The sequence below is a fragment of the Ctenopharyngodon idella genome, chromosome 1 (genome assembly GCF_019924925.1).
Source record: "Ctenopharyngodon idella isolate HZGC_01 chromosome 1, HZGC01, whole genome shotgun sequence".
In the NCBI taxonomy this organism is placed as follows: Eukaryota; Metazoa; Chordata; class Actinopteri; order Cypriniformes; family Xenocyprididae; genus Ctenopharyngodon; species Ctenopharyngodon idella.
In genome coordinates, this window is record NC_067220.1 from 22,261,394 (window position 1) to 22,286,277 (window position 24,884).

The window sequence follows — 24,884 nt, forward strand, 5'->3', positions numbered from 1 at the left end:
AAGACAATCCTACAACGTAGTATAATTCCTGAATCCGGGATCTAGCGAAATGCAAATAGCGAGAACCAGCTGTGTGTAGTCCCCGCATCCCCGCGCTCCCGTTGGCTACATTCTCTGTCAATAACAATGAGCTCGTTTCAGGAATGGTGGTTTCAATCGTAACAGCTGTACGGTTTGTCAGTTCTGGTGTTTAGTGGTTTAATCTATCAGAAAAAGGATTGGCGAATTAATCGAAACATGGTATGTAGCAATAATATGAATGCGGTTGTACATGTCTTATATTTATTTTCTAGTCACTATTCATGTAAATATTTGCTCTGTTGCTTACGGTATCATCGACTGTGTAAAAGCGATGGAAATAAGGCATTACTCAAATATGTAATTCTGTACTATTGGTGAATAATTACTGTATTGCCTCATTATGTGGTAAAATATAACCTATGCAAGGAAGCACAGCTCATGTTTTAATTTACGCACAAAAAGCACTACAGCATATTTGTATAGATGGCTGAATATGTAAACAATAAGAAAGCAAATAATGCATTTTTCTGCAATTAATTTATATATAGTCACATATAAAGACATTTTATGATTGAATTTCACAATTGTATATTTCTCTCTTTTTTTGGCAGTACGGGTTTGTGAACCATGCACTGGAACTTCTGGTGCTGAGAAATTATGGTCCAGATGTGTGGGAGGACATCAAGTGAGTTCAAATGGACTTCTATATTACATCATGGACAATCTTTCTTTCTTTTCTTTTTTTTCTTTTGGTCCACTGAATAGTCTAGTCACTGAATATTATAAAATTTGTGTGTACTTACTATAATACATTTTCTCAGATATAGTTGTGAGTGGTGTGTGTATGAGCATCAATGTGTGATTGACAATAACACTTGGAAAAATCTGATTTAAAATCTAAAGCTCCTGAAATTCCAAATAAAATTCATGATATCAATAGCTCAGGATGTTGTGATAGCCCAGCCTTTACTACTAGATGCACTTTTTCATTAATTCAGAGCATGAGAAAACACGCATAACATGTTGTGGGGAGAGGTCACATGCGTACAACTTTTTCCTCTTGCACAAACAGTTCAGCTTTATTTTAACTTCCTCCATCTCTTTGACATGACTTTTAAGAGCAGTCTTTTCAAGTCACAGCTGTGCTTAATGTAAACATATGTTTTACAGCCTGTTTAGGCTCAAGTCGTAAGCTTGAGTCTCACTCAATGTTCTGGCAACATTCAAGTAGTTGGACTCAGTTATTGCAGCATTTTTCATCGAGGTTCAGTATTATCACAAGGTTAGCAGCATCTCTCAGTGCACTATACCAGGCGTGATTAATAATGTTTCTAGTTCTATTTTTAGGTTGAGTTTTACAAGTGCTTTCCCTTGTTGATTTTGGCTGAACTTCTCTTTGGTCGTTCTTGGTCAATGCTGATTTTTTTTTTTTTTTTCAGCTCAGTTTAGTAATATAGTCAAGCAAATCACATTTTTGACCTTAAAAATTCTAAATTTCGATATTCTAGGCATTCTAAATAAACATTTTTAGTGTTTTTTTTTTGTTAATTTGATAATGAAATAGTAATTGCTTGATGTTCTAAATCTTTTATATTATAATTTTTTTCCAGGAGAGAGGCTCAGGTTGATGTAGAAGGACAGTTTCTGGTCAGAATTATCTATGAAGATGCCAAAACATATGACCTTGTGGCTGCTGCAAGCAAAGTACTGAGTAAGGGTTTTATTTATTTATTTATTTATTTATTTATTTATTTTTATTGTTGTTGTTTTGGAAGGATAGAGGTAATAATTTGATAAAACTTTAATTAACTATTATTTAAAAAATTGTTAAGTGTTATTAAAACAGAAATGGTTCATTATAAAGGTTCTGTTAGATCACAGGTTAATGTGACAGAACAACATCATGATTAACTGGTGTTATACAATAAAATGTAGCTAAATCTTTTTTGATGTTTTTGATGACCATTTTTCTTTTCCTTGGTGATTTAAATATGATTTCTTCTCCAATAGAAATTGATGCTGGAGGCATCTTGCAAATGTTTGGGAAAATGTTCTTTGAGTTCTGTCAGGAATCTGGCTATGACACCATTCTCCGAGTGTTGGGCTCTAATGTCCGTGAATTCTTACAAGTAAGAGGCTACTGTTTTTATCACCTAAAATCAGCAGCAGCAATGTCGAGAAAGTGACGCAAGCAACACTGTCTGTTCTCTATTTCACGCATTGCATGTACTGTACTTTTTGCGAGGGTGATTTTTAGAATAGTTAAAAATAATAACAGACTGGGTCAATTTTGTTAGATTGAACAATGGAAATGGAACAATGGAAACGTTTTGAGTCGAAAAGAATTGACAATAATATCATCAGATATATATTTAAAATAATCCTTAATGTCATTTCACTACCTTTTTGGTGACCAATTTGTGAAGTAATAATATAAATTACAGATCGTGTTTTTCAAAGAATGTAATTGATTTGGTTTATTTTGTAAAAAATAAAGGCTGTGTCCATAGTAAACACCTAAATTAAAAATGAGAGAAAAGTTTGGCATTTCCTCAGCTAATGATGTTAGTGAGTTACTTAAAAAACAGAAAATAATTTATCAACAGCTTAGTTTTAAAAAAAAAAAAAAAAAATAAATAAATAAACATTCATTGAAACTCATTACTGCAGTTTATCATATAGTGTGAATTTCTCATTAGTTGTAAATTTTTGTTTGAGTGTGATTCTGCCAGCCTAAACAAAGTACAACAAGCTACCCTGTTTTTACACCCTTTCCTTGCATTTACTTATTCCAGCTAAGCAAAAATCTGCTCTTTGCATCACCACATTAAGATCATCTTGTTCTCTCCTTCAGAATCTGGACGCATTGCATGACCATCTGGGCACCATCTACCCCGGCATGCGTGCGCCCTCTTTCCGCTGCACGGATGCAGAGAAAGGAAACAACCTTATTCTACACTATTACTCTGAGAGAGAGGGTCTTCAGGACATCGTCATAGGGATCATCAAGACGGTTGCACAGCAGATTCATGGAACTGAGATTGAGATGAAGGTCTGCTTGTTCTGTGCCTGTGGATTGATTATCCTCCCATGTAGATTTTGTTTTGTTCCTTTAATTGTCTTTAGCCTGGAAGATTCAGATTGGTTGCAAAGATGAATGGTAGAAGAGATCCTATGGTCAGTTCTTACCCTAATCAAAAGACAGGTCTGATTATTCATTAATATTAATTAATAGAGATAGATAGATAGATAGATAGATATATAGATAGATAGAAAGATAGATAGACAGACAGACAGACAGACTACCGTTCAAAAATTTAGGGTCAGTTACACATTTTTTTAAAGAAAGAATTACTTTTATTCAGTACGGATTGATAAATTGGTCAAAATTGACATTAAAGAATTTCTATTCATTAAAGAATCATTGATAATAAATTGATAATTAAAAAAAATGTTTCTCGAGCATCAAAACAGCATATTAGAATGATTTCTAAAAGAAAACATTTGACTTTGAAAACTGGGATAATGGCTTCTGGAAATTTAGCTTTGCCATCACAGAAGTAAATTACATTTTTAACCATAATAAAATAGAAAAATAAAAATATTATTACTATATTTAAATAGTAATGATATTTCAAAATATTACTGTTTTTATATATTTTTATTTTTAATATATATATATATATATATATATTTTTTTTTTTTTTCAGATAAATTCATACTTGGTGAGCATAAGAGACTTTCAAAAATATAAAAAAATATTCTTAAAAATCTTAATTTATAAGATTATATATATATATATATATATATATATATATATATATATATATATATATATAATGAAATTCTCATGTATTTATTCACTTTAATTCTATACATTCTTTAATTCTATAATTCTATAAAAATAATTTAATTCTATACATATATTTATTCTCTCTTTAATTCTTCTTGTTCAGATATCTTGGACTCTATAGCACCTCTTAAATACAAATGCCCAAAATTTAAATCACATCCATGGTTGGATGACTCCACTCATTCACTTAGACAGATTATTCGTAAAGCAGAGAGGATATGGAAAAAAGATCATCTTGCTGTTTCATTTGAAGTCTTTAGAAACTGCCTGGTGAATTTTCAGAAAGCAGCTAAAAAAGCAAGAGCTAAATATTGATATTATTAGTAAATATTCTCATACCCTTAAAATTTAGTTCAGCACTATAAATTCAATAATTAATCCTCACATCTCTAATGAAGTAGAACCATCTCTTTATTTTTGTGAGAGATTTTTGAGGTTTTTTATTGAAAATATTGATGGCATTCGATCCTCCCTCATTCCTTCTTACACTAATACTCTGCTTGACTGTTCCGTTAATACAGCTACTTTGAACAGTTTTCAGGCTGTGTTTTTCTCAGATCTGAGGAACTTAGTGATGCAGATGAAATCTACAACTTAGCCCAACATTGTTGTTCATTCTGACGTTATTAAAGATTGTTTTGATACTATTGGTTCTAGCGTTCAATTGATAATTAATTCCCGCTTAGTCTCTGGCACTTTCCCTGCATTTTTAAAGGGGTCATGAATTGAGAAATCAAATTTTCCTTGAGCTTTTGACATATAACAGGTCATCATACTTGCAAGAATATACTGTAAGTTTCAGAACTGAAAGCTTCTTTGTTAGTCCAAAAACAGCTTTTATTTAAACCAAGCCCAGATGGTTGTGGAATGTACCTATTTATTACCTCATAGATAGGTGAAAGACTGCCTCTGCAGAAGAAGATCAATGCCTACTTCTACATCATTACTACTGTAGCCCCGCCTACTTATTCGCGCAAGACAGTAGTAGGTAAATAACAGACGTGGCGCTAACACTGGATCGAGCAACTAAGCGATATACTTGCCAAATGTGCCAAATGTTGTGCAGTGCCAAGTTGTGGAAAAACACAGTAGCTGCATTGGATTTGCAGAGAGCCTGAAGTTAAAAAACGATGCTGTGCCTTCTATAACAGACTAACAGACTTATGTGAGTAAAAAATTTTTTACTGTGTCACTATTGCTTTGTACAGATCGTTTGATATGTACGGATTATGTGTACATGTCTAACCAAAATCACCAGTGACCAGTGATTTCTGATATGTAATGATTCATGTACAGTCAGATGTTCTTTGTCTCAAAAAATCGTTTGTTGTCAGTAAATCAAACCAGTGACTAAACGGTCAACTTCACATTGTTTCTCTTAGTAGGATGAAAATAATCTGTTATTTAAACTGTGATTAAATTATATATAGAAAGCAATTAAAAAGAAGGCTCCCTTTACAATCGTTGTAGCTGTCAGTCAAACAGCGCAAGGTTATCAGTGACTGACTCTCGCCAAAACTCCCATTAGAATCAATGAATCTCTTATTTACATTAATATATTTGCACTGTTAAGGCCTTTGCACACTGAGTCCGAAAATGTCAAATGCATTTTTTCGTATTCGTGATCTTAAAAATTTGTCACACGCAGAGACCTTGCACACTGAGTTCGATGCAAATTAATGAATCCGTTGCGAAAAAATTCGCAAAACAATACAAAATGGATGCAAAGATGTTAGCCAATCACAGCAGTGGGTGTTTACACTGAAGTCTCACAGGAGATATGCCCCTTAAAACAAAGCGTTCAAATCAGAGGGCTAAAATCAGGGTAGGAAAACGTCTCAGGTTATGCATGTAACCATAGTTCCCTGAGAACAGGGAATGAGATGCTGTGTCAGAGCGCTAGGGGAACCACCTCCATGTGAACCGGTGTCTGAAACACATATCCAATCTTGGCAATATCATATTGACCGGCGACAGCCCATGATATCATAAAAATGTGACCCGAAAGTATATAAGGGGCGCTCAGATAACATGTCATCCGCTTATCATCTGAAGGGACTGTAAGCAGGCGGGCCCCGAGGCATGGCTAAGAGATGCAGCATCTTATTCCCTGTTCTCAGGGAACCATGGTTACATGCGTAACCTGAGACGTTCCCTTTCGAAAGGGAACTCACACTGCGTCAGAGTGCTAGGGGAACGATATATCCACGCCGCCATGCTGAGGGGAGTGCATACCAATGTATGGCAGTGACAACTGTCAGAATCAAGCAATTTCAACTGAAACGCCAGACCCACTCTCCCTACGGGTCACAAATGAGCTGTCAGTGACAGCACTCCCAGCGGTCAAAGCCTCAGCTATAAGCCTCAAGGCGGCCTTCATATTTTACGTAAATACCTGGATTTGATAGCAAGTCTAGCTAGCTGTCAAAGCCTGCAACACTGGGGCTTGCCCACAGGGAGGCCTGCTAATTCTCAGAGAGGCCTGCTAAGGCCAACAATTGATAACAAGCATTCGCTAGCTGCCAGAAACCCACACTGCTGGGGACTCGCCCTCAGAGAGGCCTGCTGAGGCCTACTATCTGAAACAAGTCTATGTGCACCTACCAAAAAACCCATTACTGCTGGGGACTAGCCTCCAGCTGCCTGGCAGCCAGTACTACATGGCTAAATACAGTACCCACACTGCTGAGGCTCGCTTTCAGAGAGGCCTGCTAAGGCCATCCAACTGATAGCAAGCCATTGCTAGCTGCCAAGTACCCAAATACTGGGGATTCACCCAGAGGGAGGCCTGCTAAGGCCAACTACCCAAGCAAATCTTCTGGCTACCAAGTTAAAGCAAGATGGGGCTAAAAAGTACCCAGACTATTGGGGACTTGCTCACAAAGAGGCCTGCTAAGGCCTACTTATCCAATAGCAAGTCATTGCTAGCTGCTAAGAGCCCCAAAAACATTGGGGGTTCACCCACAGGGAGGCCCACCAAGGCCTGCTACCTGACAGCAAACCTCTGCTAGCTGTCACACACCCAAAGTGCTAGGGACTCGCACAGGGAGGCCTGCTAAGGCCAGCTACCCAGAGCGTGTCTTGTTGCTACAACATCCACGCTGATGGGGGCTCACCACAGAGAGGCCTGCTAAGGCCTACTATCTGATAGAAATATAATAGCTACCAGGAACCCATTTACTGGGGGTTGCTCACAGGGATGCCTGCTAAGGCCAGCTACCTGACAACGCATGTGCTGGCTGCTAAGAGCCCAACATGGTGGGGGCTTACACTGAAGGGAGGCCTGTTAAGGCCAACTACCTAATAGCGAGTCTAGTAGCAGAGATAGACTGTTTAAACAGCGCCTAAGCCTAAGACCTATCACATCGCCAACAAGCAGTGTACTCAGTAAAATCACCTTTTACCCCTTAAGGAAGGGGAGTACAAACATACGCCAACATGCCCTGGAGGAGGCCCATCTGGGCCTACTACTCCAGATAAACCTGGGCATCAGCTTGTGGCAATGGCTTTTCAGGCTAAAAGGGAGTGTACTAAATGACCAGCCCGAAGTGAAGGTCAAAATACCGCTTAACCTGAGCCACAATGGTGAAGAGCAGATAAAAACAGAGCTATAAGCGAAACATTCAGATAACACCTTGTATTAACAAGGGAGTACAATCCGCATGACCCTGAGAATGCTACAGGGTGAAGGCCTACTGTAGAGATTCAGTCATGAAATTATATCTGCGCTTAGCCCTAGGGGAATGGGGGCCTTTCGCTGAAAAAGCCACCCATAATCAACCCAACGCTTGAACATCCATCTAGCAGGCTTAGGAGAGTCTAGCTAGGGCCTAACAGTAACTAGCTTCTGAAATGCGGGGCCACAGCAAAGAGCATACTATTCGCAAAGTGAAAGGGGCCTAAACCGCCTATTCTGCATCTACACCAACCTGCATTATGCCCCAATGCAGGAGGGGGCGGGCCTTGGCCGGACGACTCTCTATTGAGAGGAGCCCAGCACTAGGGATGCAAAAAGGGAACCTACACTCATTAATGAGGGGTCAGGGGCAGGAATGATTAGCAGACCGCCTCCAACATCCCTAGCGCCTAGCCTAGGCCAGCTGTCAGGGCAGCCCTGGTAAGGGCCAGCCCAAAAGCATAGATCACCCTGGCGCTCCTCAGAGCAGCAGCCCCAACAGAACAACTCTCAAAGACAAGAGGAGGCACAATCACTCAAACTGAAACCGCTAAGGTGGCAGATTTTCCCCATTAAAGCCTTAGTTATCCTAAATCAATTTAGGAGGAGTGACGCTGGGCCGACGCTACACATTTAATCTATCTGAAGTCAAAGCGCTCGTCTCTTTGCACAAAATAGCCCTCCAAACCTTGTAGGAGAGGAGACAAACTACTCTACTCTGAGGTGGCTACCAAGGCGGCCTGCAGACGCCTCAAAACCACTCCCGAGTAGGAGGAGGCCAACTTACTCCCTAAAAAGAGAACACACAAAAGAGCGGTGGTCTTACCAGAGAGCATACAATAAGCAAGACCAGCACACTCATTTCCTAAGAAGACCCAATGGTACTTCTCTCTCTCTAAAAGATCGTTCTAGCCAACCTACAGGGACTACAGGGCCCTAGTAACTCACAATAAATAAAATAACATTTTAAATTTAGATAAATGCCCACGCACATCCTACACAGGGAACAGCAGTCTAAAAAAAATACATTAGTATTTACAAAGGTAAAAGACCTGAATTTTAACTGTTCAACCTGCGGCCACAGGGTGGCGACCTACCACCATGGAAAACGTGGGGTCTCCCACCCTTACAAGCCTGAAAGGGTATTCTCACTATCAAAGCCAAAGGCAGACAATCATAATCATAACTTCCTCATCGTCGGCCCAGCCACAGGCTTGATGCAAGAAGCGACTGGGGTTAAAGAAGAATTGAAAGGGTAGTTCTGATCACCCTCAGAGTGAGGAGATCCATCAATGATGCTACGTGGAGGGGCACACGAGAGGCGACACTAGCATTCTGGCCCTGTCCACGGCCCTCGGGTCGGGACGGGCCAGGCCCAACCTGTCTGATTGAGGACTCAGACATCAGCGGCATGCACGTCTTGAATGCCGCTTGTCTAAGTCGCTCAGCAGGTCAGCCTGGTGCGCCTGCCACACAGCCATCGTGTGCAGAGCAGCACCAGCCCGACCCGCTGCCACGTATGCCCTGCCATTTAAGCGAGATGTCACTTTAAGGGGCTTATATGGCAGAGTCTGAGCTTTCAGTGTCGATGTCCGCCCAAAACATGAGATGGTAGCAAACCCTCTCTTCTATGTAAAGCACTTTGAACTGCATCTTATAAAGTGCCAAATAAATAAAGTTTATTATTATTATTGTTGTTGTTATTATTATTATTATCAGTCTGTGGCATCGACACATACCCATATTCCTTCCACAAACCCTACACAGGGAACAGTGGTCTATAAAGAAAATACTTCAGTATTTAAATAGTAACCAAGACCTGAAACAGTTCATCCTGCGGCCACAAGGTGGCAACCAAACAACATGGAAAACGTGAAGTCTACCACCATTTTAAGCCTGAAGGGCATTTTTCCTTCTTTTTTTTTTTTTTTTTTTTGCAGAATATGGGTTCTTCCATGCCCCCACAATCTCAGTATGCAGGTCAGGAAGGAGTGGAAGGCTCACTGGAGCTGTAGGATTATGGCCAGAGAGAAACCGATCATCATTCTGTTTTACCGTGCACGGTCTCTCTCCTAACGCGCTGCTATGGCAACTGTAAACTGCCGGCAGCGCGTTCCATTATTTCCAACAGCTCAGCATACACGGGACAGGGTGGCTGAGAGGATTCAGTCATTCAGCCATCTCCTGCTCGGCTGGAAGAGCACTTGCCGTTGAACTTGAGGATGCAGATGACAACGCGTCCTCTCCCAGCAGCTCACTCTCGCGAGCCACACCCCTCTCAAACTGTTCGGCACGCTCCATCTGAGAGCCCCATGATCTTAGTCTCCGCTCTGCCTCAGCACGAGCGGGACCAGCGCCACCAGGTCCAGATACTGAACCCTCTTCCCTCGAGAAGAGAGCCAGACGAGAACAGAGCGTTCCCAAAGGAAAACGCTCACAATTTGCACAGGCAGCTCCCTCGAGAACTTCCTGTGCATGCTCTTCCCCCAGACAGAGAACGCACAGCTTGTGTGTGTCATCTAGTATCAGCTAATGAGGACATGGATCCACACACTTAGTAAACCTTCTAAGCTTCTCTATGCGTTTCATTATTGCTACAATAGTGCATCACACATAACAATCCTTGAAGACAAAAAGAGGATGACATGTTATCTGGGCGCCCCTTATATACTTTTGGGTCGCATTGTTATGATGTCATGGGCTGTCGCCGGTCAATATGATATTGCCAAGATTGGATAAGTGTTTCAGACACCGGTTCACGTGGAGGCGGTTCCCGTTGCGCTCTGACGCAGCATGGGTTTCCTTTCGAAAGGGAAATGCCTTTTATTTCTAAATTATGACAATTTTTGATGTAAAATCATACTAACATTATAAGTGCGCCCCAGAAAACAAAAAATAATAATACAGTTCATGACCCCTTTAAAGCATGCAGTTGTCCAGCCGTTGCTTAAAAAGCCCAATGCTGACGTAAAGTGTTTGAATAATTATTGCCCTATTTCAAAATTTCCATTTCTTTCAAAAGTTATGGAAAAAGTTGTCTTATCACAGTTACTTCCATTTTAAAATTTGACTCAGGTACTTGAACCATTTCAATCAGGTACTCATCACAGTACTGAAACAGCTTTGTTAAAAGTGATGAATGTTTGTTACTTGCGGTTGATTCTGGTGAAAATGCAGTTTTGATTTTACTGGATCCGAGTGTTGCTTTTGACACGGTAGATCACAATATCCTTCTGCCATGCCTTGAACAGTGGGTGGGCTTTAAGGATACAGCACTGCTCTAGTTTGAGTCATATCTTGGACATTCTCGGTGGCTATTGGCTAGTTTTTCTCATCATCTGCTTCTCTCTCTTGTGGGGTTCCTCAAGGGTCCATTTTGGGGCCATTACTCTTTAATATGTACATGCTTCTGCTTGGTAATATAAATGAAATATAACATTTATTTTTATTTCTATGTCGATGATTCTCAGCTGTACCTTCCATTGAAATCTAGAGATTCTCTGCAGCCTCTCATTGATTGTCTTGAGGATATTAAATGCTGGATGGCAAATAATTTCCTCCATCTTAACAATGAGAAAACTGATGTGATTATCTTTGGGCCCTCCAAAACCAGAAACTCTATAGCTAGTTTCTTAGACAATCTCACTCCATATGTTAAATCACATGCAAAAAATTTAGTTGTTATCTGAGCTCTGAGCTATGGTGGCCCAGTAGTGCACAACACAACGAAATTAAAAAAGCAAACATAAGTTTGCTTTTTTTTTGCATTTGAGAATCATTTCCAGACTTAAATCGATACTTTCCTTTCAATACTTTGAAAAAGTTATTCATGCATTTATCACATCACAGCTGGACTATTGCAATTCTTTATATCTTGGTCTTCCTCAGTCTACATTGGCACATTTGCGGATGGTTCAGAATGCAGCAGCCAGAATGTTAACTAGTGCAAAATACTTGATTATATCACTCCAATTTTAGCTTCTGTTCACTGGCTTCCTTTCTTTTTTAGAATTCACTTCAAAATTTTGCTGATTGTTTTTAAAGCTCTTAATGGACAAACCCCATCTTACATCTATGATCTTATTTATTCGAACTAAGCTCCTAAGTCCCTCAGATCTGCCAATAAAGCTCTCTTACATGTCCCACAGTCACGACTTAATTCAAAAGGTGACAAAGCCTTTGCAGTTGCTGCTCCACGGTTGTGGAATCAGTTGCCACCTGACATTAAGAGTGCTCCTTCTATTTCTATTTTTAAATCTAGAGTTAAGACACATCTTTACTCTTTAGCCTTTACTGATTATTAAATTATGGATTAGTAATTTCTATTGCTATTTATTCTATTGCTTACACTTTGGTCAGTGTAAGCTGAATTTAAATGTGCTCTATAGATAAAATTTACTTACTATTTAAAAAAAAACACAATGGTATTTTTAAATAAACATTAAGGTAAGTGCATTAATCAAAACATAACAGGAAGTAGACTAGAGGTAGAGGCTCATCGATACATAACATTATGATGAACTCCCTGCGGTTTATCCTTTGTCACCGCGCTTCAGTCACTGTCTTATTTTCCAAATAAATCCCCCTTACCCAATAAGAGCTAATCATCCCCCAGACGACAGACTGCTCTTTCCGTCTCTCTCTCTCCATCTGGACTTAGTGTGAAATGAGGGAGTCCAATCGACAGACCCTCGAAATGCAACACCTGACTTGTTGAAAAAAAAATGTTAGCCATCGTCGTCATGGTGATGGCAGGGCAAAGAGACAGCGACTTGACGTCAGTAAAATGGGCTCAACTTCAAGCTGAGAGAGAAAAAACAACAGCTTCTCTGCATTCTGCCCAAGCTGATATGATGTCTACAATAAAAAAAAAAAAAAGCTTTTAGGGCCGTTTTCAGTGATATTTCTAAACAGCAAACAGAGAGAAACTGTAATGAGTGTCTTCATTACATAAAAAATTTCCAAAAGTTATTCCTGTATTTGACTCATACCCAATACATGAAACAGTCTCCTTTATTAAACACTCAGACACACTTGAAGCTGTAACTTTCTCTTTTCTTAGTCTAAACGCTACGCAAGAACTGAAGACTTAGGAATGAGATCACTGACCCTGGACTCTTAGCACTTAAGATGATATTGTTTGGAATCACAAGGGACCATTAGACTTTGTCTTTTTTGTTCTTAAAAGGAATAATCCGGGTTCAATACAAATGAATCTCAATCAGCAGCATTTGTGGTATAATGCTGATTACTACAAAAAATAATTTTGACTTATCCTTAAGTTCCTTTAAAAAGGTAAATCAAGGTTACCTTTGAAGCATTATAATAGTGTACATTTTTGAAGGATTTAAAAGCAAATATAATTTAATGTAATTTAATATAAAGCTTATTTTTAAATGCATTTAACATCATTTATTTCTGTTAAAACTTGTGTATTATTTAAGCTGTAGAGCTGTTTTAATCATCATTTTGTCATTTTAAGATTTGTAACATTGCGTTATCATGGCATGGATATAACATTACATAGAAAAGATTAGAAAGTGATTTTTCACATATTATCACATATTGTTTACATCTTCTGGCAATACTTTTGAAACAGTGAGTATTTTAATGTTTACAGATTCGCTGTGTTAACTGGTGCCTCAGTGTACCCAGATTTTTGCTTTTTTTTTTTTTTTTTTTTTTTTTTTTTTTTTAAGAAAAGGAGTTTGGAGTTTTGACAAAGACTTTAGATATACAAAGGTGGTGCACTAATATTACTTATAAATGGGAGAAAGTGCAACTTGCAAAATGGTGGAATAAGTCCCACCTACTAACTGAAAGAGCCAGTCACCGATTGGTATAGGTCATCATGTCACTACAGCTGCCATTAGAAGCTCTGATTGCTATAGACATTCAGTGTTTTGGTGACGTGCTTAGGACTGCACTTGCGCTTTGGCTGGTGTAGTCTGAAAAATAAGCTTTTTTAACACTACTCGAGCATAAGAAACAACATTTATGGGACAGTTCAAGTCAATTTTTGTTGCTGATTTGAAATATGTTATGGTGACATGTGAGTTCAGCAGTTTTTTAGATTTCAGGATTCCCCCATTCAAGTAGACCTGCCAGCAGGCATTGCAAATATGGCCGCCAAGTGAACAGATATTCCTTGAAAGGGACTTTGGTTCCCTTTTGAGGGAACTTCACGCTGTGCATGATTGACGATGCTATGGGGAATGCCTCAGCGTGATTGCTCATTGTGATCGTCTGCCACTGAGAACACTTCGCTTCCGCCTGGACCTCTTCAAGGAGAGTAGCCTGGTCCGCGCACCTCATGGAAGTCCCGCATCTGTAGAGGCGGTGAAATGGCACAGATCATAGGGGTTGCAAATGGAGCTATCACACCTAGGTGTCCCTTTTAAACAGTAGTAGGCCCAGAGCAGGCTCAGGTGCTGAAACAGGAAGTTTAGTCTCTATTGGTGAAGGAGGCAGTACATTCCTCCTCCAGAGAGGGAATTCGTGTTTTACATTTGGTACTTTATAGTTTTGAAGAAGGATATGGGGTTGTGTCCCACTTTAGATCTGCATCAATTGAACCATACTCTGGAGGTTCAAGATGCTTACGATTTAGCTCATCATGACTCAAATCAGGTCTGAGGACTGGATCTAAAGGACACGTACTTCCATATATCCATCCTTTCCCAACACCAAAATTTCCTCAGGTTTTCTTTTGGGGGTGAAGATTACCAGTATTGGGTTCTACCTTTTGGCCTAGCCTTGTCACCTTCACAAAGTGTATGGATGCAGCTCTGGCCCCATTGTGACTCCAGGGCATTGTGTACTCAATGGCAGTTCGACATCGAGATGTTGTCCTCGCCCACATGAAGTGCTTGGGGTTAAGACTGAACTCCAAGAAAAGTGTGCTTTCTTCTGTACAGATGACAACCTTTCTAAGAGTAGTGTGGGATTCGACTACGATACAGGCACATCTGTTTCCTGCTTGTATCGAGACAAACCATCACTTGAGACAAACCATCACTGTGAAACAGTTTCAAAAGCTGTTGGGACTCATGAGTACATGAGTAAATAAATAACAATGCATAAATTAATATATAAAAATACAAATATTAGCCTATATTCAGAAAAAAATACTAAACAAATATAAGCATAAATAGCAGAATAATTAGTAATGCAGAAGTCTATTTACTGCTATTTATGGAACAACACCTTGGGGAACACCTCCAGCGTGATAGCATCTGAAGCACGTGTAGAACTAGTCCAATCTTGATTGGTGTTGCGTCATGACGTCACATGTGATGGTGCACCCGGAAGCTACAAAGGGATGCCTGCACACAACAGTGTTAGCTTCTGATAGGTCAAAGCAAGCCCTTCTCAGGCACTCAGGAGGAGTGGCAAAGGGATGCAGCATCTCGTTCCCTTCTCAGAGAATGGTTACAGTCGTAACCCGAGACATTCCATTTCGAGGGAATACGCACTACGTCGGAACGATACATTGGGGAACGAAATACCCACTGCGCCACACTGACAATTGCCTTTCCTGGTGTGAAGCTTGTCAGGCACAGCTCAGGATGAGAGGACTTGAGAACCCGGCATAGAGGGCACATCCAAGCTGTAGTATCTTATGAAGGTGTGTGGGGTGGCCCAGCCAGCAGCATCACAGACCTCTTGAAAGGAAACCCCCGATATAACAGGGCTTTGGATTAAGCCACTCCTCTAGACGAGTGGGCTTTTATTAGGAGAGGTGAGGGCAAACTGCGTGCCTCATACACTAAAGAAATAGCCTCCACAATCCACCTGCTAATTGTCTGCTTAGAGGCAGGGAAACCCTTCTTAAGTGACCCAAAGCACACAAGTAGCTGGTCCGACTTCCTCCAACCTGAGGACCTACCTACATAGGCCTCCAAGGCTCTAACAGGGCATAATGTAGCTTCTCATGATTCTCAAGCAGACAGTGCCACATTTGATGACACCTTGGGCACGTAGCATGGCCTTGACCCTCCCAGGAGCAAACTTGTGGCAAGAGGGAGCAACAGAAAGAGCCTGCAAGTCCCCAACTCTCTTAAGGGATGTAATAGCTAGGAGGAAGGCCACTTTAAATAATAAAAATTTCTCAGACACCTCATCAACTGGTTTGAAGAGTGCCAGTGATAACCCCTCAATAACCACTGCCAGGTCCCAGAAAGAAACCCTGGACTGGACGACAGGCCTCATCCTCCAAGCTCCACGAAAGAAACGAACAATTAGTTGGTGCTTCCCCAGAGGGACTTAAACGCATGTGGAAGGCAGCTATGGCTGCCACATAGACCTTAAGTGTGGACGGGGAAAGCCCATCAGAGAAATGACCTAGGAGGAATTCCAGCACTGAAGCCACTGGGCAGTTAACTGGGTTCAGCTGGCGTTCTCTGCACCATAAAGCGGAAAAATTCAACTTTAAGGCATTTCTCATGGAGGGAGCTCTAGAGTTCAGGATGGTCTCAGCAACCTCGGCTGAGAGACCAGCACCTACGAGTTGGTCCCCCTCAAGGGCCAGACCCATAGCTTCCACAGAAGGACCTGATGCACCAGTCTGCACAAAGGGCACGACCTCAGGCCCCCCTGCTGATTTATATAGGAGACCACCAACGTTTTGTCTGTTCGAATAAGAACATGATGGCCCCTGAGGTCCGGTAGAAAGTGTCTCAGGGCCAGAAACACAGCCATCATCTCCAGGCAATTGATGTGCCACGAAAGATGATGCCCTCTCCGCAGACCTCTAGTAAATGACCCTCCATGACCGCTCCCCAGCCCGTAAAGGATGTGTCCGTAGTCACAATTTTTCACTGACACAGCACTCCTAATAGACATCCCTCCGGGAAAACTCCTTGGTCCTGAGCCACCATGTCACAAAGTCCCATACTACCCCCAGAAACGTAGTTCTGTCAGGACCACTATCGTCAATTATGATTGATAATTGCATGGAGTTTGTATTGGCAGTATCGTTCTGTTCTGGGCAAGAACTCCCTGCGCATCCATGCAGCCTAGCATGGATAAGAGCAGGGAGAGCAGCCATATGCTGATATCCCCCAACACAAATTGAGTGCGAAAATCTGAATGCCATGTTTCCTTAAAATGCAGTTACTTGAATGAGCCTAGGCCTGTAAAAACCCAGAATTTTTTTTTTTTTTATATATATAAATGGGGGAAGCTTACACCCCTAGCGGCAGCAAATCTGATACAACAAGCATGTTGTAAATCACAGATTAGTATGAAACTAGAATTTACTAGCTATTTTTTTTTTTTTTTTTTTAAGTATCTATTGGGGGAGGCTTACACCCCTAGCGGCAATCTAGTCGGGGAAGCATACACCCATTGCCTAATACATAACTATTATTTTTATTTATTTTTTATTTTTCCTTTATTGGGGAAGCTTACACCCCTAGCGGTAGCAAATCTGATACAACAAGCATGTTGTAAATCACAGACTAGTATTAAACTAGTGGTAGTCTGGTCGGGGAAGCATACACCCGCAGCAATAGCTCTGAGTTAGATGCAGCGTGCAGCTAAGCAATGAAATACAGTGCTTCCTCATCATGAACATGATTTCTGCTCCAGTCGGGCTGATCCCTTCGGCTGTGAAAGTGAAGATGACGACTCCCATGATTTCACACTCCTTACGGGATCATCAAGCTATGATGTTGTTTGTGTTGGATAAGAGACCTCTGTGTTTTTAAGGACAAGCATATTACAATACTCTGGTAAGTTTTAAGCCACAGAAAAGTTGCTAACTTAACACAGAATGTTGCAATATGATCGGATATCATAAAGAGCATAAAGCATAAAGTCTGAAACAACAGCTTAAGATAGCATGTACCTGAATAAACTTACCACAGTATGTGCTTGTAGTATGCGGCAATGACACTAGAAGCTTCGGTAACAAGCAATTTACAAACGAAAGCGCCCCGACCAGCGTGCGCAGCAAGCGATCGAGCCAGTTGCCAACAACAACAGATAAGTAACGCACATGCCAATACGATCGCAAAAGCTTGCACAAACATTTTTACTGAGAATGACTGGAAGCCTAAGCAACACTGATAGCCTTAGCAACAGCACGTTGTTAATACCTGATAGCTTTAAAACAATGAGCATTAAAAGGAACTTAGCTTAGCTTCTGAAAACATTCAGAGATGAAGGAGAGTGAAATAGCCAGCTGTGACGTGGATGCTTGATCTTCTCTTGATGTCCTTCTTCATGCGGGGAGCGCAGATCCATCTGAACTTGTTCTTGAGTCAGTCATTAGTATAACTTCATCGAGTCCATGTCTAATAGCAGTGATGCGAGAAGCAATGCTAACTCAGGCACTTCCAAATCAGTCGGCTTATGATCAGTGCGGCGAATTCGCGTGTTCAAGAGGTGAAATCCATGTGGGTAACAAATCCCTCGCTAAATTCTCGATTGCACAGTTCCTAGTGAGATGATGCTGTTTTGCCTGTCAAATTCGCCATTTAATTATCTCCTGAGAAATGCAATAGCTGATGATAATACTGAGGAGCTTATATATGAATGCAGTGATAGGCGTCGTATTCCTATAGGTAGATGTAGTCAGCTGGGAGTCAGCTGATGGTAACGCTGGATTTCTCTGCTGGGGAGATAATGAACTCTTCTTGACATTGAGCCTCAACCCCAGGCACCTTTGATGGCGAAGAACGACATCTTGATGTCGAACTGCCATATCCTCAGACTGTGCTAGGATAAGCCAGTCATCGATATAATTCAGTATACGAATGCCCTTAAGCCTTAGTGTAGCTAGAGCAGCATCCATACATTTTGTGAAGGTGTAAGGGGATAGCGCTAGGCTGAACGGAAGAACCCGATATTGGTACACTTTCCCCCCGAAAGCAAACCTCAGGAACTTCCTTTTTTGAGGAAGGATGGAAATGTGGACGTATGCGTCCTTGAGATCTATCGTGACAAATCAATCCTCGGATCTGATTTGACTCACGATGATAGGTATGGTTAACATCTTGAACCTGAATCTCCTCAGAGAACGATTCAATACCCTGAGACCTATGATGGGACACAACCCCCCATCCTTCTTGGGAACAATGAAGTACCGGCTGTAGAACCCGGCTTCCCTCTCGCAAGGAGAAACACATTCTGTGGTCTCCTTTGCTAAAAGGGATTGAACTTCCTGTTCCATCACCTGACCCTGTTCGGGCTTGATAACAGTGTAAACCACCCCGTTGAATTTCGGTAGACGATACTCTAATTGAATTCTGTATCCTCTTTCTACCGTATGCAGAACCCACTGTGATATATTTGGAAGATTCCTCCAAGGTTCTATATATTCTACTAGGGGAATCAGTCTGTCGAGACTGACCTTTGGTGTTGTGTCTGAAATAATTTTGGTGCCCTGAAGCGGCTGGCCGGCAGCGGACAACCGAACGATTTTTTCTACAGGCCTCGTTTGAGGGAGCGATCTTGACAGGGCCGCAACGACTTCGGGCAGACACTGCGATTTGTGTTTGCTGGAAACCAATGCATCCTGAGGCGCACAAGGCAGCAGGAAGCTGCAGAGCGGGTTTCTGATCCCTGAATGAGAACACTGGAGCTGGTTTCTGAAAGCTGAGAAAAGGCTGAAGCCATCTTAACCTCCTCCAAGAGCTCCATCTGCGATTCTCATGATTGTAAACGTCGCGCCACCTTGGCAAAAGCGGGTCCCAAACCACGGGGAGCGTGAGCCTGGCCTGCCTCATTGAACAGGGCCAGTCGGGAGTGGAGCGTTCTGAGCGGCAGCAGCTCACAGTTTGCACAGAAACTCTGCGCGTGTGTGTCTCCCTCTGTGATATAACGAGGTCAAGGAAATGCACAGTGCTTAAACTGCCTTTGACTCGCCATAATGAATATAATATGATATGATATGTGAATGCTTTGCACTGCGAGACAAACAACACCAAATAAGATAGACAAGAGCAACACAGAATGCTTGCTGAAGAGCAGAAGCTAACACTGTACCGGCGTCCCTTTGTAGCTTCCAGGTACACCGTCAAAGTGTGACGTCATGATGCAACACTAATCGAGATTGGACTAGTTTAACACGTGCTTCAGACGGTATCACGCTGAAGGCGTTCCCCAAAGTGTCGTTCCTACGCAGTGCGAGTTCCCTCGAAAGGGAAACCTGTGCATACAGTTATTTCCTTTCTTTTACCTTCACACCATGTTTAATGTTTGGAAATGCAATCTCCAAATGAGACTCTAAATCTGTTATTTGTGGGGGTGTACCAGGTCATTCAGCAGAAGAGTGAAGAATGTGATCACATTAAGTTCTTGATTGAGGAGAAGGACTCAGAGGAAGAGGCGTTTTATGAAGACTTGGATGGTTTTGAGGAGAATGGGACTCAAGAAACACGGATCAGTCCATACACCTTCTGCAAAGCCTTCCCATTCCACCTGATGTTTGACAAGGATCTCATGCTTACACAGTGTGGAAATGCCATCTTCAGAGTTCTTCCACAGGTTTGTCTGCTCAAAAATTGTTTATTTTACAAATATAAAAGTGAGAGATCTAGAAAGTATATATAAAGTGTGATGGAGTAACTTGTCAAGTTATGTGTGTCATCTTCCAGCTGCAGCCTGGCATCTGTAATCTGTCCTCAGTGTTCTCTCTGGTGCGGCCGCACATAGACTTTAGTTTCCATGGCATCCTGTCTCACATCAACACTGTCTTTGTGCTGCGAAGTAAGGTCTGTCTGCCTCAAAACACATTATATACACTCCGATATAAAAAACACCAACAATTATTAAAAAAAAATATTAACATAACATTTTTTGACCCAAGTGTTTTTATCAGTACTTATAGTAAGCATCACAGACTCATATACAAATACAAGGATAACAGTACTTATTTTTTATAAGAAATGTGAAAATTTAAAATTGTTAAATACAAATTTACGTTTGTTAATGATTTCATGTAGGAGGGACTGCTGAATGTAGAGACTGCTGAGAGTGAAGATGAACTCACAGGAACAGAGATCAGCTGTCTCAGACTGAAGGGCCAGATGATTTCACTTCCCGAGACTGAGAACATCCTTTTCCTGTGCTCACCAAGGTAGATGGAAAAGGCTGTGAATTATTACCAATAAAGCATATGGTTTTGCTAGCTTAAATCAGAGGTTCTCAACTGGTTTGGCCAATGGACACACATTTTCCCCATGGTCATTAAGCCGCAACAAATTTTTTGTAAGAATTTTACCTAATTCCTAAAAAAATTATAAAAATGTTCAATAAATTTGCTTTCAAAAATCAAGCAAATTCATTTCACAAAAATGGTTGACAGACACACACAAGTACCATCCCACTTTACTTATCATACATGGAAATTGTAAGAATATGACTAATACTGATGAATAAACAGTAGCCTATATGATAAGGCTATTAAACAGCAGTCCCAAAGTAGATTTTGTTTGTTAAGTTAGTAAGTTGATATGAGCCACCACAGTCATGTAAAAATGTACAAAATAACACAAGTGAAAATAAAGTGGCATTTTGGGGTTATGGAAACTACAGTTACCATGGTAAATACACAATGCTAAAATGAACTGTTAATGAAACATATGGAAACTGCTCCTGATGAATAGAATGAACATGAACATGATGAATGAACATGAACAATAGAAGTTGGGCCAGTATCTAAATATGTTCACATTCCAGTTATTCTGTATGCCCCTTATAAGCCAAATCCTACTAGAAGAGTTTTTTTTTTTCATTCTAATCACTGTGTGTGCTAATACCTTATTTCACAGTGCCTGTCTGAGATGAGGTGAGTCCACTTACAGTTAAACAGGTCACTTGGTTCAGACACTCATTTACTGGCAAGCATGACTACTAGAATAATCTGTCCTTCCCACTGGTTTAGATTGAATGGTCTGCTGTTTTTTAGAACACATGCACACAGAGTCTTTGATAACTTATTATGAGACATGCGGTGAAAATATTTTCTGGTAGGACTGTTATATTGGGTTATACAGTATTTGAGTCATATTGTTATACTTTATTTTTGAACAGTTATGTTGGGTAACATTTTGTTTCTTGACTTTTTAATTTATGGGCTTAATCCAGTGTTTTGTCATTTGTGTATGTCAGTGTTATGAATCTGGATGACCTTACGAGGAGAGGTCTGTACCTGAGTGACATTCCTCTTCATGATGCCACCCGTGACCTTGTGTTACTGGGGGAGCAGTTTCGTGAGGAGTACAAGTTGACCCAAGAGCTGGAGATCCTGACCGATCGTCTGCAGCACACACTCCGAGCCCTGGAGGATGAGAAGAAGAAGACAGACAGGTCAGTCTATGACAGATTTTAATATTTAAATACAGTAGTGGCTAAAAATGATGTCCAAAGGGGTTAACATCTTAGGGTTATGTATCAAACCCCAGTTCCCTGAGAGGGGAACAAGATCCTGCATCAGTTGCTGACACTATGGGGACGCATCCCGCATAACCTGGTGTCTGAAGCATGTGTTAATTCACACCAATCTTATTGGCTGACGGCAGTCTGATGATATCACATGGAGCACCCGAGCATACAAAAGGGTAACCTTAAGATGTTCCCTTTGGAGGATACCCACTACCTGGTGGTGTTACAGGGCTTGAATTTCTGTGTGGAATTGCACGTATTGGGCATAATCTTACTCATTCCCCCAGATTTTGTGCTCACACCCAAAGTGTACTCACATAAAGCTGCCTCTCACTACTAAATTGAGTTCTTTTTCACTGCTTATTGCACTTAAACAGTCAAATACACACAAAATGCCAGACTTGATGAGTATTCACATAAACACAGTCAGTTATGTTTTAAGTGAACGTAAACAGTTAACAAAAGAAAACGCATGTGTAACAGTATAATGGATCCGTGCGTCAGGTCTTAAAGTGACAGCAGCCTAATACACTGTTGCCAAATTATGAGATAATATTAAAAATATCTATATGGCAGTTTTTCCCCATGGTATTAATGTCAAAATTGAAGCCAGTAAAAATGCTTAGTGGCTAGTAACTTTGGAAAACCACTAGCCATAGTAGCTGGTGAGCAAAAAAGTTAATGTCAAGTCTGCTTATGTTAGACTCTTCCCCACGCCTACAATCCACACTATCGATCCCGTCTTGCTGCCTCTGCTGCCACGGGACCTGAACCCTGAGGTGCAGATGCTCGACTCACATCCCTCAAGAGAGAGTCTAGCAGAGGCGGAGCTACTCACAGCAAATGCATCACAATGAATGCATTCAGCTCCCTTGAGAGCTGAACGCGCTCTGTGCAAACTCTTGATTCTCATCCCTCAAGAGAAAATCAAGCACAAACAGAGCTTCCTTCTGCAAATGCAACACTATGAGTGCTTCCAACTCCCTTGAGAGTAGGGCTGCACAATATATCTTTTTAGCATCGAAATCGCAATGTGCACATCTGCAATAGTCACATCGCAGGATGTGCGATGTCTAGTAGGGATCGTTAATCCGTACGGACCAGACACCATGGTTCAAAAAGCAGGTGATTCTCTGATTAATTGCAAAGTTTGACCATCATACAATGGAAGTTTATCATTTGAATGTGTTTTAGGTCCTGTCAGTTTAAACATTCAAGCGATTTTTAAACCATTTGAGCGCACAGAGATGCGAAACAGAACTCAGTTCTGAATGTGCGGCTGTTTTGTGCATAGACATAATAAGGTTTTATGTGCGCACACAAAAAAGATATGCACAGAGCCGTGCAGATTCACGTGAACGCTGCATGCCGCTCTCTTCCGCCTCTATTTGTGCCTGAATGGACACATACATGCAAAAAAAAAAAAAAAAAAAAAGCTAAAATGCACATAAAAGATCGCCTATCCTCGCAAACACAATTGATTATGGCTTAGGTGAACTGAACAATTGAGAAAGAAAAGCGAATGTGTAACAGTATTTTGGATACGCCCCGTGTATTCGGTCTTAAAATGACAGTAGCCCCCTGCTGCTTTCTGTGTCATGAATGTTAATCAAACAACAAAAGACAAAGAGAAAAATCATTTTTTGTAGTTTTAACACAGATTATGTTTAATTTACATAGTGAGACTATGCAATTTTATTTTACAATTGATTATTCAATTTCTGTACCTGAATACTGTTAGACTTACCTGATATATATATAAAACACTATTTATTTTGTATCTGTGTTCTATTATATTTATCTATGCTTGTAATTTGTTCATTATTTTCTATGCATATTCACTTACCTAAAAAATCACCCCAGTCATCCTAGAATGATTAATTATTTCCAAATAGAGCTATTCAAGTCATCTGGTGAATTTTTTTCATATCGCAATATATCGCAGAAAAACAAAAAATCGCAATGTTAGTTTTTTCAGCCCTACTTGAGAGCCAAACATGCTCCATTCAAACTCTCGATTCTATCGCTTGAGAGCTCTTATCTTCACACACGCATACAAACAAAGTGGCTTCCTGAAGCCAAAACAAAGCTGATGATGTGTAATACAGGCACCCTTTTATGCTCAGGCACTCCATGTGTCATCATCGGACTGCTGTTGACCAATAAGATTAGCGTGATTTCACATGTGCTTCAGACACCGAGTTCCACAGAAAATGAGTTCCGACACAGCATAGAGTTCCCTCGAAAGAGAACCCTATAATTTGACAAAAACATAAAAATATAAGGAACATGTTTTTAATATTTTAAATAAGAGGAAATACCAAAACACTAAACTTGGCTAAGGTATTTATCTGGCAAAATTATTTTGCATAAAAAGGCAAACTACAGCTACAGGTTTTATTTTACTAAAAAAAACAAAAAGCTCACACACAAAAAAGCATACATTTACTACAACATAACAGTTATTAATATTTTGTTGGTTCTCTCTTGTTTTTGCATGTGTTCACAATCGTCTCCAAGCAAAACTATGGAATATGCTTACAAAATCTTTAATATCCTATATTAATTTGAGGAATTTGTGATCGGGGTGCTTCTCAATTATTATTTGTGCATCCTCGTTTCCTTTCCTCACTTCCTTTCCTCGCATCCTAGCTCCACCCCTTCAGTATGATAGGGAAGGACGCAAGAAAAAGACGCGAGGACAGAGAAATTGAATCAAGTGAAATGATATCCTCGCTCCCTTTAGCATCACTTCAAAGCGTTATCAGCTACACTCGAGGGATCTACCCATACGTTGTTAAAGTTTGGTTATTTAAAAAAATGATAATAAATATTAATAAAGCAAGATACCCCGTTGAAATATGTGAGATGTAAAGTTTATTTAAACTGCAAAAGTAAAGGATACATTAAAATTATTGTGACAGATATGAAGGAGGAGGAGAA

At 40.5% G+C, this 24,884-nt stretch overlaps 1 protein-coding gene across 1 annotated transcript in view; it reads left to right on the forward strand.

The window, feature by feature from the left end:
* The first annotated feature begins 42 nt into the window (after positions 1-42).
* The window catches only part of gucy1b1 (guanylate cyclase 1 soluble subunit beta 1), a 41,995-nt gene continuing 17,153 nt past the window's right edge, over positions 43-24,884 (forward strand). The window contains exons 1-9 of the mRNA XM_051893643.1: positions 43-240; positions 633-706; positions 1,632-1,732; positions 2,032-2,150; positions 2,876-3,073; positions 19,812-20,042; positions 20,153-20,269; positions 20,501-20,634; positions 21,669-21,866. Coding sequence (XP_051749603.1) covers positions 238-240; positions 633-706; positions 1,632-1,732; positions 2,032-2,150; positions 2,876-3,073; positions 19,812-20,042; positions 20,153-20,269; positions 20,501-20,634; positions 21,669-21,866 — 1,175 coding nt within the window. The 5' untranslated portion in view covers positions 43-237. The remainder of the gene's footprint in view (positions 241-632; positions 707-1,631; positions 1,733-2,031; positions 2,151-2,875; positions 3,074-19,811; positions 20,043-20,152; positions 20,270-20,500; positions 20,635-21,668; positions 21,867-24,884) is intronic.